Genomic DNA, 16,218 nt, shown 5'->3' with positions numbered 1-16,218 from the left:
TTTATCAAAGTGGGGGGCTAAAGTATTTACGATCAGGTAGAGGGTAGCGAGCGTAAATTGGTGTGGGGGGGGGGGTGGTTCAGGGGTTTTAGGCATTTAATTACGGTCAGAGAAGCACAAATATTTTGATGCCGCATTTGTGTCACTGGCAGGTCAGGGGGGGGGGGCGTTTTTTATTTAATTTTTTAAGGTAGAATTTACGTTACTATCCTATTTTTTACCGATTTGGGAGGCTAGGGGGGGGGGGTGGGGGCTGTAGAATCGGACCGTGGATCCGTGCCTGTCCAAAATAGCACACACACAAAATCGCCTCGCCACTACGCGGCTCAGTAAAGAAATAATGTAAAGGTTGCTCCGAATAATGAGGAGGAAATAATGTGCAGAACGGGAAAAAATCGAGAGAATGTCATCACGGGATGAAAGTCAGTAACAGCTATGTAGCTTGTAAATTTGTAAGAGGGAAAATGCTGATTAAAGTGATAATGATGAAATAGCAAATAATTGAGGAGTATCATATGTACCAATTCAATGGATATTTGTATAACAAAGAGCCCCTTTCAGTACTAAAAGAGCCCCGTGAGAAGGCTCACGGGGGCTCTTTTTTGGGGGAAGAGCCCCCGTGGACAAAAAATTAATTTGAGCCCTGGTAGTAGTAGTAGTAGTAGTAGTAGTAGTAGAAGTAGTTTATTATTATAGTAATGGTAAAAGTAATACTAATATTAGTAGTTGTACTAGTAGTAGTAGTCGTACTATTAGTAGCAATTATAATAAATATTGTTCACGAAAAGGAGTCATTTTAATACGATTGGCAGTTTTGTGGATATGAGATGATTTGCTCTTTTCTATTCCCCTATTTCACTCTTTCCCTCTTTCGCTAACCCGACCCCCTCCAACACACACGTTTATCTCACACTTAGTCACTATTTCACATACACCATCACCAGTTTAACACACACACACACACACAAACACCACACGCTCCATCTTCGCTCTTCTCTCGTACGCCAATGCCCCCTCCTCTCCTCCCACTCTCTCTCTCTTTCCCTCCCCCTATTCCTTTTTGTCCCCCTTCCCGCTGCCCCCCCCCCCCATCTGAGGCCTCTTGTCCTTTATTCTCAATTGTCTGACATTTTTCTTTCATCCTCTCTGTTTTCTGCTTTCCAATCCCTACGATCATTGCAAAGAAGAACAGATAAAGCGGATATTCCCGTAACCAATTCATTTAATAGTGCTAAATAGTTCATAATTATTTTTCCAATAACCATCATTGAAGGAAGAAAAACGTATAGGTTTTCATTTGTTAAGTTTCTTTACGTACTGCACAAGTGTGCTTACAATACTAATAGTTTATAAAAGACACTTTTATTGTTTGCTTATAGCTGTTTTCGCACTCATATAGAAATGTACCATATGTAAATATTTCGAGGAAATGAAATTTAACTTTTTAGATCTCACAGATTTCTCGTCATACTACTTTCTGCCTTACTACAAGTACAACAGGTATCTCAAAATTAATAGCCAAAATGCCGGCTATAAACGAAAATGTGAAGAAACTTAATGAAATCTTTTCATATAACAATCATCTAATTTGATTGATAAATAATTAATCATTAATTTTCCCAAAAATTAATCTTACTACATTATTCTATTTTGACACTACGAAAGATTCTTAAAAACTATTGGGGAAAATATCTATCTAAAAATTGCCAGAAATGAAACCTCGAAACGCAACCCCTATTATGATGATTTACCTGTATTAGATGGTGTCATGAATTAAATGAAATTTAAATTGATTCCAAGTCTATTACTCTATATTTTTTATCAATTTAGTGAAGAAAAAAAGAAAGAAGAGAAATCGATAAGAGAGGCAGGAAAGCGACACAAATCTACGTATACCCAACCAAAATGCTGATGATTCTGATTAAATAAGTTGCTTTAAAACTGTTCCTCCTATATTCTTGATTCGTCAGATGTTCTTTGCCAAGTTTAACTCCGTTGGTAGTAACAGAAATGAAGTATTACGTTGTGACCGCCTCCCTGCAGGCCTTCATAGGGATGTATGGCCGTCTGGCTGTCACCGTTGTTGTCATCTTCGTTGTCCCAACGAAACCAACTCTTCGTTACTGTCATTCCGTTGACCTGTGGGCGTATGCATAAAACAAACATAGATAGGAGATTCGATAAAAAAAATTAAGAATCGGCGCTTTATTATCCAAAACTACCAAAGAATTTTGACCAGTCTCCTGGTTTCTGGTAGTAACAGAAATTAAGTACTACGATGTGACTGCTTGAAGAAAAATACATTTGTGACGCTGATGATAATATATCTTGCGTTTAAGACCTGTGTTTACGTAGATTTGCTTTAGGCTTTTCAGAAAGTGTCGGGTAAATTGACAATAAGAGGCAGATGATGAGGGGTGTATTTCACAAACGTTATCCCAGAGTCATCGATAATTTAGCCTTGATTATGTACGGAATTTCGTATAACCAACGCGAAACCTCGGACGAGAAGACCCTATAATTGACGAAGGAAGCCGGCCAAACGAAAAATACGCCTACATAATACTTTTTGTTCTTCCTTTTTGCTCCCCCTCCAGTTTTCGCCAATGTTCAATATGTTATGGAAACAATGGGTCTCATATATAAAATTAGCAAAAGCTTATGAGGCACGTACTGCTCTGTGGGGGGAATTGAACAGTCGTATCTATGCTAAGGCGCCCGTTTAGTGGAAAAAGGTTTACGTCCCCGTACATATTTCCGAATTAAGTAAATAGATCATCCTGCTATTAAATATGATATAATAGTTGTCACTTATTGAAATTATCAAACACACAAATGAAGCCCCAGGCTATATAGACAACCATCTCCCATATGCTTGCTATGGTTTGGGGTGTCGATCAACTATAAAGAGTCATGCGGCTGAGAATAACTTACCGCTTGGCAGGTCGAATAGCGAGGGAAAAGCATGAAGTTGTCTTCGGTTGGGAGGAAGATTCCTCGGTCGGTCACGCCATCACTTCGACAACAGAAGTAGAGTCTTGTGTTTCCTCCATAGTCTCCGGAGGGTAACGTTCCCGAGGCGCTGTTCCGATTGTTATCATCCTCATCGTCCCAGCGTATGTTACCTTCTGTGAAACCTATAAGGAAAGAACCAGACCAAAACAAAAGAAGGATAACCCTGCATTGCTTTGGGAATTAGGGCTTGAATATTCATGAAATTTCGTTACACCCGACTCGCAACGACGCGAAGATCGGGACGCGAAGACCGAGACGCGAAGACCCAATTGGACTGAGAGTCATGTTAATAAAACACTGTACCAGGATACTTTCACGTGTTACTTCTCATGTTAAAGATAAAGTTGAGTTCTGGTCATGCGAATGCATTGTGAAAGAAAAGGTTTGGAATGGATCCGAAAAAGTTGATCATGTAGCATGTAAGTATTGGTGAGTACTGCAAGGTTCTGGAGTCATCAAAATCATAATAAATGTGGCCCAGTCTTGGTAAAGTAACAAGCACTGTACACAGAAAGATGCATTATGGGACTACACAAATGGTGTCGGGGATATACTTACCTTGATTTCCTTATCTTTCTATGCTCATTACTCAGCCAATATACATTTTCTACCAAAATTGTTTGGCAAATGACATTTATTTGTAATCTTGAACATTCAATGTAAGTTTCGTTTGATTCTGTGAGAATTCATTTAAAAAAAAAACAGAACTCGAGTTTATCTCTAAGTAGTACGGTCCAAACAAAATTACAGGACCCACATGACTGGGGGAGGGTGTAGTTATGATTTTGGTTTTTCTTTAGAGATAAAATAGTATCTTATCTGTTCGATTTGGCCTAAAATCAATGTAGTTAATTTTCTTTTTCTTTTTTGTATATGTTCTATCCTACCGAAATTGTATTTATGTTTATAGTTTTATGATGATGATGATGATGATTATTATTATTATTATTATTATTATCATCATCATTATTATCACTGTTATTAATTTTATTCTTGTTATCGTCATGATTAACATTGTATTGTGCCAGCACATACCTGTTGGGCAAGTGTTGTACTTGTAGATGCAGTAACTCCCTGGTTGCCAGCTCCATTGCAAGTTGGAGTCAACGACACTGGTGGTCTTCATGCAGAAGTTGTGCCCCATGTTGTTCGAACCAAATGAACCTGCCAGGTTCAATGGATTACTCCAATAGTTGTTGCTATTGTCGTCTTCTGTGTCGTGGTACCGGTATCCTTCGGGCCAGGTGAACTCGCTGTTGGGACACCCGCTGGTAGGTTTTTGGAGACCGTAGGTGCCATCAGGCCAAGTTAGAGGGATTAAGACTAGTCCGTCTGGGATCGATTACAAAAGAGACAGAGACTAATGCTCCTGAAAGCTTCCTTAGTTAACACATTAGCTGTTTTCTTTGCCTCTTTGTTTGCCAAACGTGTATTTTTTCCTACAACTCTAAGGCGGATCTAAATCTGGACTGGAGAGTTTATTAATGCATTAATAACCGTAAATCATTAGATGACAATACTTGAACAAAATAATTTCAGTACTTGATTATCGCATCAAGCTCATAAGATTTGACTCCTTTAAGGTACATGAAGACTATCTAAGTCATGGATGAAAACAGAAAGAATTTGCAAGCCTTACCGTAGTCTTCGGGTTTAATCCCCAGAGCTAGATCTTAAAACAGATCCGTAGTTTGGGTCTATATCAATTATTCGTGAAAACTATACGTACCAGCGGTTCTTTGTGCTATGGACCTATAGTTGGCATATCCCAGCATAGCCGTTAGTACGTTGCTTCCCACACTGGACCGTTGGAAAGAGCTGGTGCAGTGGCCAGAGTCGAGGTAGGAAGACAAAAGGGTCCAGTAATCTTCATCGAACACCTCATGCATGCCAAGCAACTCCAATTTGATGGGCTCTATGGAGAAAATCCGATTGGGGGAGGGGAGGGGTAGCATTAAGATTTCTTCATCATCAGCAGCATCGTTGTCATCATCAACATCATTATTTCATTCATATCATCATTATCGTCATTAATATCTTCATTAACATTATCACCATCCTCATCGTCATTATTATCATCTTTGTTATCATCGTCATCATCATCAGCATCAGCAGCAGCAGCATCATTGCAGTGATCCGTCAAATGAAAGCATTTTGGACTAAGGCTGTTGTCTTCCCTGTCGTCTTAAGCTAAGAAAAAGTGCTTAATGTTTTAAGAATACAGCAAAGGCAAAAGACAAATTCTGACACATGTTTTCTTAGACTAAAAACATATGTCTTTAATAGAGATGTATTAAATTAGGGCCTGGTCTCGGTGAAACTACATTTGCCCTTGCGTCTATTTCTCCGTGCTTTTTTTCGTCAAAGGTATAGGGTTAGGAGAAAAATGGCTTATACATATTTTGAATCTTGGGGCTGGTCTCGTCGACATTACATTTGCCCCTGCGTCTATTGCCCTGGGCTGTATTTCGTCAAAGGGTTAAAAGAGAAATGTCTGAAAGGTTTCCTGAATTAGGGCCCTTGTCTCGGTGACATTGCATTCGCCCCTGCGTCAATTGCTCCCGAGCTGTATTTCGTCAAAGGTATAGGGTTAGAAGGAAACTGCTTTAGATGTTCATTGAATTTGGGCCCTTGTCTCAGTGACACTATATTTGCCCCTGCGTCCATTGCTCCGGGCTGTATTTCGTCAAAGCTTTATGGTTTGAAGAAGAATGTCTTAGATGTAGTTTGAATGCGAGCTCGGGTCTAGTTGACACATTCATCCTTGTGTCCATTGCTCTGGGCTGTATTCCGTCAACGGTATAGGGTAAGGATAAGGGTTGCGATTCGGTTTTAGGTAAGGCTTAGGGCCAGGGTTAGGTATAGTGTTGGGTCTAGGGTTTATGTTTAGGGTTCGATTAGTGTAGGAATTGACGCGCAGCAGTTGGAGCAAGGTATCGTACAACCCCTAGTCTGATCATTATATCTGTTAACGCCATGTACAGGTCTCACATGATCCCTTATAAACTAACTGCTACCACAAACAACCGAACAGTCACATGGTGTGATTTTCAGTTATCACTCAATAAAAGTGTATTTGGTCTAGATTGTTAAATAGTTTTTGTTTAAACTTTAGCATTTCCAGGAATCGAGTAATTTTGCTTCAATGTAATTTAATAATTTGGGAACACCAATCTGGGAGACAGTGGTACTTTTGCAGTATATTGTAGACCTACGATGTCCGATCTTTAAGTTGTTGTAGTATAGTTAATTTCTTCTCGACCTTGTCTTTTGGTTCTCATTTTGGTCTCCTCAAAATTCAAAACAGAGTAAACTTTTGTATTAATGTACCTAGATACTATAAAGAAGAGGATGTGTAATTTTGTTAACCCCCCAAATTGCAGGACAATCTGAATTTAGAGGGCTAATCTTTTTGTCACCTTGCGAAATACCCTAGTAAACCTATTTAACTATGTACCTCAGGTCGGTATGAAGCTGAGACTCACCGTTTAGTGAGGCGCTTCCAACCGTGTAGCTTGAGTAAGTGCTGCCGAAACTTGACCCGCTCTCCATTCCACTGTTGAAGCTGTCCATGTTGACGGCAATTGAAGCACTGTATCCAGCATAGGACCCTGAAGCACTCAGGCTGGCACTTACCTGTGTAATGGATATTGATCAGATTCAAACAGGCGCGGTTCTAGAAGATCCTCTTTTTTCGGGGGGGGGGGGGTTATTGCATTTACTTTCAACGCGCACATCCTTTAAATTAATTTAATTTCTTTTTTGTTAAAGTCCCGAATCCCCTCTTTAAAGCCGCTACTGGATTGTTAAGGATTCTTTCATAGCTTAAGATATATCTTTAAGGGTTTCTCCATTCCCGGTCATTTCTTTCAAATTTCATTGCAAACCCTTTGGCAACGTCGCTATTTTATCAAAATAAAGTACTTTAATATGTTTTCCTCCTTTCTCCTTCGCCCACTACATCATCATCAATAAATCTATCACACAAACTTCATGATTATGCTTCTCTTCTCACCCCTCTCACCCCTATCCTTTTTTTCCTCTCTCTTATTTCTCTCTCATCTTATCAACATTCCTGACTTAACAATTATTATCAAATACTATATCACCGTAAAAATGAAAATGCGATTCGGAAAACGACAGAGAGTTGTACTGTTATTATCTTTTAAATTGTATTATTGTGTCTTATTTTTCAGCGCCATATCACTAGGCGCTCGATTTTTAGTATTGTCACACAACTGTTCATTTCCTTCCTCTTTCTTTCATTTTGATTTTGGAACCCACTTCGGACTTGGGTTTCGTGCGGGCCCAGGCCCAATTCTATGCAAATGCGTACGCATGCGTTAACTAGTCTACTCAACAAGACGTTTCCCTATTTACCTCGAGAGTATTTAAAACTGCAACATGTCTTTGTATAAGCAATATTTTTAATTTATATTTGGAAAACAGTATAGCGACATGGAACCATTTACATCGCGAGCAAAACGTCTTTTGGTGATTGATACACTTCAATATATCATATCAATAAATAAATAGACAAAAGTAATGAAAACCTTACCTGTGTCGATGCGTATTCGACAAAAGACGACCTGCTTTCCTCATAGTTAGTACCTTCTCTGGTTCCAAGATCTACCTCAGTCACGACATGCTGTCGAGAGAAATCACATAACACACAATCAGCCTCACTTTAACACTTTTAAGGCTCGTTCCGATTACGCGATTAACCACCGCGATTTTATATGTGGCCTAAGAGTGTAGGCCTATTAGAACCCAGGGACGGTGACCTGTTGGTAGACGAGGTGACAAGCCCCACGGAAATATTTAAGAAGTATCGTCAATAAATTTGAAACAAAGGCCAATAAAATGAATACAAAATATCATTTAGGATTAAGAAACACAAATTTTGATAATACAAAAAAAAGTAAATGTGAGAAGGGGGAGCTATAAACTCTAAAGTAGGCTTACTCTGGACCGAAATTTGTTACTGGTCAACATTGGAAAACCTTTAAACTCGGTAGGACTATTACTGAAGAGGTCCTAATCAGGCACGTAGCCACGGGGGGGGGGGGGCACGTGCCCCCCCCCCAAATTTCCAAGATCGGTTGAACTTTTTTAGACCCCTCCCCAGGACGTCGATCGATTACATGTATGTGCCCCCCCCCCCAAAAAAAAAAACAACAAACAAACAAACAAACAAACAAAAAACAAAAAAAACATCAAACTCTGGCTACGTCCCTGGTCCTAATTGTAAAAGGCATTTGCATATATTTTACCGTTCCCCAGGATTCGAGAAATTGCATGTAGGCAGCTTCATTGTATGAGTTTGGGAGACTGCAAGCGTCAGAAACAAAGCCATTATTGAGTGCATAGCCATTGGGCCGAGCAAGTTCTGTCAGGTAACGCGCGTTACCGAGGTTCCTTATCGTCTGAGTAGCGAAGAAGACAGATCCTTGACTAGACATCCGATTGGAGATGGTTTCATAGCCTGCAGGGAAATTTGGCATCATGACGATTTTAAACGACGTTAAAATAGTTATAAAGTGATTTTTCTTAATGCGTCTCCTCAAAAACTAAAAGCACTAAAAGCCATTGAGTAAAAGATGATGATGATGACGATGATGATAATGATGATGATGATGATAATGATAAGAAAAGCAATGTTGAATCTGATGAAGATTATGATGATGATGATGAGATTGACTACTATAACGTTTTTCGAATAGCGAATTAAGAATTTAATATAACATAATGGTTATGACATTCAAAACATCATTATGATAGCCCTGGCAGATTCTGCGGCCACATCATGCCAGTGCTCCCTTTAAAACCAATGTGAAAATCTTTAAAAATGTGCCAACCTCTCCTAGCTCCCCCTCCCATTTCAATATTTCGTTCTAAAAAGAGCTCGTGAAAACCCCTTTCTATGCTTTGTATCAGTTATTTTCGGAACTGCTTTTTTACGAATAAATGAATGGATAAATAAACAAATGAATAAATCAATCCAAAAGACAAATTATTAAGAAAAAACAATTAAATGCCCTCAACCCTTGCTTTAGCGTATCTTCAAACCGCTGCTCGTTGGATTCAACTAGTACACTGCACCTACTGTGCAAACTATCCATTGCACTACTTGATTTTTTAGGCATATATGTTTATTTTCTGTGTGTATCAGTTGAGTAGATGCTAATTTGCCAAATGCCATAAAGCCACGTCCAAAGGAGAAAATACGCATGTTCCCCGGAAAACGAAATACTTACGTGCACTGGCTGCAAATTCAGCGCTCGCGAAAACGCCACTGTATGACCCTGAAGAGACAAACGATTGGGGAGAGATAAGAGAGTAAAAATAATTTGCGAATAGGCCTCAATATTGGCGACAAAATCTCAAAGACATGTTATATCTCAAATATTCAAATCAGTTTAAAATGATTCGGTTACATTGTTGAAGTTTGATGAAAAAACTGCTTAATTTTTGTATGAAATGTTACTTATTATATTCCTTTTACTGTACTTTTACTGTTCTCAAACCACAAAGGTATTCATGGTTTTCTTGGAAAGCGTCACTGTGTGACATCCTCTAACAGTAAATTCTCCCAACCAATTTTTGAATTTTCCGAACCGTATTTCCATGAAAATAACACATAAGCCAGGCTTTTAAAAATCTTTTAAAACTTAAATATCAGGAATAGTATATAAACCAAATTCATTGCTTTGTGACGATTTACATTCACCTAAATTGAATTAAATTGTAACAATAAAGTTGGGAGAATTAAGGAATCGATCAGATCAGTTTTTCTCAATTTGTAATCATTAATAATGGTCTCTTTTCGCTCAAACTTTCAGATTATCCTTATTTGTAGACCTAGCATTGAAGTCACTATCTTAGCAATTTTGTACTCATTTATTGGTACTGATGGTGCACATCTCTGTCTCTTCTAGTTTATTTTGCATCTAACGCAATTCATTTCAGAAACTTGTGATTATGCATTACCAAAGGCTTTGATTACATGTGATAAATCAGTATATAGTATACAGAAAAAAGATGTATCTAAAGATGGTAAAACGTTTTTAAGACGATTCAAGATTATTTTAACACTTTTATCTGCTGTTACGAATATCTCGGGAAAGGGCATTCCATAATTATATGGAACTTAGAATATAGAATATAGAGTATGAAATATAGAATATAGAGTATGAAATATAGAATATATAGAATATAGAATATAAAATATAGAATATAGTATAGAATATAAAATGAAGAATATAGAATATAGATTACAGGATATAGAATAACGTCTGACAGGTAATCTACGTTAATATTGAAATTGTATCAATTTGTATTGTTGGCTTTATATTTCTTATACATGTTTTATGAGTTATATGGCCTTAGGCCTTCTAGGGCCTTATGTGTACTCTTTTCAAGACCTGGCAGAACTGCATTACAAGGAACGCGGTACTGGAGGAAGTTTACTTTGAATAAGACGTATTGTCTCTATTGTCTCTTCTATAGTTTTAACAACTTTTGCCACAAAATTGCAATCTTTAGTAGAGAATCGTTGAAATTACAAATTCCATGACCCCGTTTAATTTTCATTTAATCCAAAATTTATTCCAGGAAATGCAATTAAATATCCTTCTTCTTCCACGTCGAGTTGTGTTGAATCACATTTTCCCACTCTTTACGGTATAAACAATTTCTACTTCATATATATATTTATATATATATATATGATTATTATTCATAATTTTATTATTATTGATTTATTTTATTTATTATTCAGAGTAATCACTTGATAATGACGTAATGTAGGTTGGGGACCGGGGTAAAATGCAATAAATGATTGAAAATGTATTGCATTTTCTTTGTGTTTTTATTTATGGAAAATGCCCCCTACCCAAGCCCCCACTGCGTACAGTCATGGTTCAGTGACAAAGCAATGGTCTCGTAACTTTGAGGCCCCATGATCAAAACCGTGTAGATGTGCTATATTAGTTCCCTTTTGTGGGGCATTAATCCTCATTACTGTCATTCATGACTTAAGGGCGTAGGTCCCCTAGTTGATAAGCATAGTAGCATACACATGCTTTAGCAGTCACGCAAAACACACATTGGCAAATTATTATTCAATACAATCTGAGAATGTATACTATTATCTAGATCTATTAGGAATAATTAAAAAAACAAAAATCCATAAATTGGGGTAAAACAAAAATATTCCAACTATATGAGCGACAGTGTATTATGTAAATTACATATTGGAAGTGGCACAACATGAATTATTTGTGGCTTTTGCTGTCTCCTTTACTAGCCGAACTTTTGCTCTAGATGATCTTCGTCAGGACTATATACAAATGAAGGTTTGAATGGACATATATTTGCACCCACCATTATACAGTATACATTAGATAAATATAATCACATATTCTTTGGGGGATACATATACATTTATATTTAGAGATACATATTAAATACGGGTCACGTTATGTTTATGAATAATAACGATGTAAATAACAAAAGATTGCACTACGTTATCTTCATTAATAGGACCTAATGTCTTGCCAAAGGACATTAGTGCCGCAGCGGGACTCGAACCGAGGACCTTGTGATCCACAGTCCGGTGACATATCCACTCGACCAAGACACCTCCACATTTCTTCCTCTCTCCCCCCTCTCTCTCTCTCTCTCTCTCTCTCTATATATATATATATAAATATATACATTTACCATCTCAAATGAAGTGATCGGATAAATATCTACTTACCAGATACATCAACTTGTGCAGAGAGCTTGGATGCGTAACTTTCAGTACCATGAAAAGTGGTACGTGACGACGAAGTAAAGGCACTGTCTCGGGAGACAAAGTACACCTCATCCGGAACTCGATACACACTGTCGCTCGACACTTTCGATTCGTCGTAACTCAATTCGAAGATCCGTCTACTGACCAAGAGGCCCGGGTCTACCCCTCCACTGCCAAGTTCGCCCCCTTCTGGGTTCCCCTCGAGGATGTTATAGCCGATGCCGATGAAGGTGATAGCGCTGGGCGTCGGTTGCACTGCCGAACATCGGTCTACAGCGATCGTCGTCACCATCAACAGCAGGATGGCAGCATTTTTAACCCCGCCAAACATCATGGCTCTTAATTCAGTTCGTATGGGTATCTGACGAACAATTAGTAAAGAACTTGCTATTGAGTAACGATTGCCATTTTGCAATAGAATAAAGCAAATGAAAGACTTAAAAGGGAATAAAATATAAAAGAGGGATGTATTAGCATAAATATTTCGTTTACAAGCGTCAAAGAATATATTTTAAAATACAAACCTACAAAGAAAGAGTGAATGAAAATTAATAAAATTAATATTAAAACAAATGGTTAATATATTTAATTCGTATAAAAACTGTTGCCAATGTTAAAATCTCCTAAGATATTAAAACAGTAAGTCAAGTTAAATCGATTAAAAGTATCATCGAGAGAAAAAAATATATCTACAAGTCTTGAAATTACCACTGAAGAGATCTTCCTTGTTTAGAAGTGATCTTACCGTGCAGCTTGCTAAAACTGTGGAGGATTCTGCCAAAAAGTGATGTCAGCATCGAGTGATGTCATACATTTATTATGGCCCAATCACCAGAAACAACACTATTTATTCTTTCGTAAGCCTCATACTGGTGCTAACAAATTGCCTTGATGCAGGAGCCAAGCTCATAACCACGCCCAGTTTCTTTCTATGATGACTAATCACAAGGCTGACACGATGAAACCCGCCTTCCTCAATCCTCTAAACATTGGCCAATAGTTGACAAGGCCAACTTCATAGCCACGCCCAGTTCATTTCTATACTAACCAATCACGACGGCTGACACGATGAAACACGCCTTCCTCGATCTTCTAAACGTTGTTCAATATCTGACGATGCCAACTTCATGTTCACGCCGTCTCTTCTTAAGGACCAATCGTGACAACCGGTTGATCAAATGAAACCCTTATCAGTTTTGGGGCCAGAAATTTAAATTTCAAAATTAGTGTCGATACAAGCACTATAATAGATAGATAGATAGATAAATTATATGTTATTGCATCTTTCCTGAATGGCAGTTTCACAACTGAATTGCACATGAATTTCACCAATTGGATATATACATTGTAAAAAACGTACAGAACATTTAGTTAAAAATTATTTAAACGTGTCATGTTACTACTGTCTTAATACCATACAAAATTAAAAAACATTTAATGAACATAATTTCAACCAAAAACAAATGGACTAAGACAAATTATACAACAGTTCTTTGTAGATGTGGCCTGGGTATAGTGGTAAATTAATCAAGGATAGCGGCAAAGGCAGTGGTATGAACATTTAGTAGTATTTGAAATGATTATTCAAATTTAAAAGTAAATAGCAATTCAATATCAGTAAAACAGATCAGTACGATATCATTAAAAGAATGTACAGGATTTCAGACATTACAATAGATATAAACATGAGCATATTAGCTGTTATTATACAGGCGAATCAAATTTGGAGTAGGACTATTTTGCATGCGACTGGTTTTACATTTAAAATCCGGAATTTTCTTCGAAAAGAAATTTCTGGATTTTAAATGTAAAACCAGTCGCATGCAAAATAGTCCTATTCCAAATTTGATTCGCCTGTATAATAACAGCTTATTTGCTCATGTTTATATCTATTGTAATGATACAACTTGCTTTTTATCATTGGATATTTGAGTGAGCCAAAGTTTAGGTATGGCTCGGCGTTATTTTGAATAATCAAATATTGTAGATCTTTTGCTACTTTTAAATTCCAATAAAGCTATTATTTCTTCCACAATTTCAAATCCTCCATTTACTGTTAAAACCTTTTGCTAGTTTTACCTACTTTTAAATTGGGAATAAATAGCCGTGATACAACTTGCTTTTTATCGTTGGATATTTGAGTGAGCCAAATTTTTGGTATCGCTTGGCGTTATTTTGAATAATCAAAAATTGTAGATCTTTTGCTTTTTCTAAATTCAATAAAGCTATTATTTCTTCCACACTTTTAAAATCCTCCATTTACTGTCAAAATATCCTTCAAACGGATTACTCCACTATGACACCATTCTTTATAGAACAATAGTATTTTATTGAAAACAGTATATTGATTTATGTATTAAAAATGGAGAATGAGTGAAGATGCAAAATGCAATGCTTGTCAGGTAGATAAAGATATGATACATGCCTTGGTAACGTGTAAATTGAATAAAACCTTTTGGACATATGTTACCTGGTTGGTTAAAAACTTGTTCACAAGCATGATGTCATTATCATTGATCTTTTGATAACAAATAGCGAACATAACGAAAAAGACGATTTTATTACCATAGCTTTTTGGACAGTATATACATCGATTTTTATAAAGGTGTTGATTATCAAGAATCCAGTTTGAGTTTTTTTTATTTGCTTCTAAACTATGAAAGAGACTAGAAGTTTCAGAAAATGTAAGGGTAAAACTTTGTTTAGACTTTCTCATGCATTATCTGATTTGTTTGATATTTTGATATGAATGTGGAATGAAATATTCAGTCTATGAATAAATGCTATTATGCAGGATATTGAAAACACCTTTGGGTTGATTTTTCGAAAGCAGTTGCGATCTTGATTTGAGGCCAATTTATGTTTTAGTGGTCATTAAGCATCTATTTTCTGACTATTAAGTGATATAAAGTAATGTTTAATGATTACAAATACAAAAAATGTGTTTACCGAATTGCACTATAATCAGTAGCGTCGATGTACTTTTTGGGAGGAAAGAACGGGTATATAATTTGATCAGATTAACTCCACTTCAGAAGCTCGTCGTTGGCGCCGATTATGATTCATTCCCGTAAAGCGATTCCATATGCAGCTCTTGAGATCAATCAAACGTTCAAGGTTATTTCAAACTTTGGGGTCAAGAAAAAAATGGAAAGTTTAGATTTATACAAGCACTCTCCTACTCATCATGGAGAGGGCTTGGGGGACTGAACCCCCGAAAAATTATACAAAAGAAAATTAAAAAGAGTAAAGGAAGAAAAGAACAAACTAGAAATACAGGAGAAAGAAAGAAAGAAAAGTAATAACGAGAAAAAAATTATTTTCTTTCCTCCTTTACGTTGTGATTTTTAGCGCCTTTGAAAGATGTTTTTGATTCCATAAAGTGCATAACCATGATAACGTCGTGCCATCATATTGGCATAAACTTTTATATTTTTGTGTAATAAAGCCTTTAGTTATGATAAGCGATCTTTACAAAGTCCAATCTGTGTTATGGTCCATAGCTAACATTCTTGAAAGCAATTGCTTGATTGTGTAGCCTTTTACCATTGACGTATCTAAGGGGGAAAGGGTTACATTTCTCGGGCAGCATTAATTTTTGAAGGGGCGAAAAAACGCAATAGAGAGGGGGCGAAAAGGGGGAGAAAGAGAAAGAGCGAATGTTAAATCAATACAAAAACTGTTGACAACTGTAGTTGTTTCCGTGCGGATCGACGATTGTTTTAGTTTGGTTTTATACTTTCACATGAGCAGATCGATTCGATTCATTTTTTATGCTGGCGACAATGCCTTATGAAACATTTTGGCGAATTCGTAATTACATATTTTAAAACTAGTTATTGATGGGAATGAGTTCATAATATGCAATATGTATGCATCAACTGCGTACAAAAGAACAGAGCGAAGAGTCTTTTTCGAACATATTGTTACGCGGCTTCACTCAATTGAAGATATAGATACAATTCCAATTATAGTGGGAGGTGACTGGAATGTACTTATGGATATAAATCTTGACAGACAAGCTGGATACCCCCAGTTTTCCCAACTGGTTGTCAATGTACATACTAGATGAGATGCAAAGTGAACTTGATCACATGGACATCTGGACATTTAGAATTCCTACATAAGAAAATGGTATCCCAGAAACTGTTCGCTGTCCCTTTCACTGATTTCTCATCAATTGTTGAATGTGCAATGAGTAGAACAAGCGAACACAAACTTGTGTAATTTCATCCTTTTTTTCCAACTGCAAAAATACAAAAAACACGCGAAAACACGCATTAGCAAACTTAAAGTTATCGAAGATTTCAAATCATGGATTAAATAACAGGACATTGAAACATGCACAAATTAGCGCATTATTCTAAAATATTGAGTTTTTTCAGGATCTAATTTTTCTTTTA

General features: G+C 36.9%; 1 protein-coding gene across 2 annotated transcripts; it reads right to left on the bottom strand.

Moving 5' to 3' along the window:
* Positions 1–1,204: 1,204 nt before the first annotated feature.
* On the bottom strand, positions 1,205–12,731 carry LOC583152. 2 transcript variants are annotated; one of them, XM_030987014.1, is made up of 10 exons: positions 12,524–12,731; positions 11,777–12,176; positions 9,273–9,320; positions 8,289–8,500; positions 7,574–7,663; positions 6,501–6,651; positions 4,745–4,930; positions 4,051–4,347; positions 2,935–3,137; positions 1,205–2,139 (listed from the first exon to the last, which is right to left on the bottom strand). In XM_030987014.1, exons 2-10 carry the CDS (start codon positions 12,147–12,149, stop codon positions 1,987–1,989), a joined length of 1,713 nt encoding a protein of 570 aa, XP_030842874.1. In that variant the 5' UTR covers positions 12,150–12,176; positions 12,524–12,731; the 3' UTR covers positions 1,205–1,986. The 2 variants fall into 2 exon arrangements, with proteins under 2 accessions (XP_030842874.1, XP_030842873.1); XM_030987013.1 differs by having other exon boundaries at positions 12,561–12,731.
* Positions 12,732–16,218: the final 3,487 nt, after the last annotated feature.

This window comes from Strongylocentrotus purpuratus, unplaced genomic scaffold, assembly GCF_000002235.5.
Source record: "Strongylocentrotus purpuratus isolate Spur 01 unplaced genomic scaffold, Spur_5.0 spur5_scaffold_16, whole genome shotgun sequence".
In the NCBI taxonomy this organism is placed as follows: Eukaryota; Metazoa; Echinodermata; class Echinoidea; order Camarodonta; family Strongylocentrotidae; genus Strongylocentrotus; species Strongylocentrotus purpuratus.
Note: the sequence above shows the minus strand (reverse complement) of the source record. Positions and strands in the feature narration are given on the sequence as shown.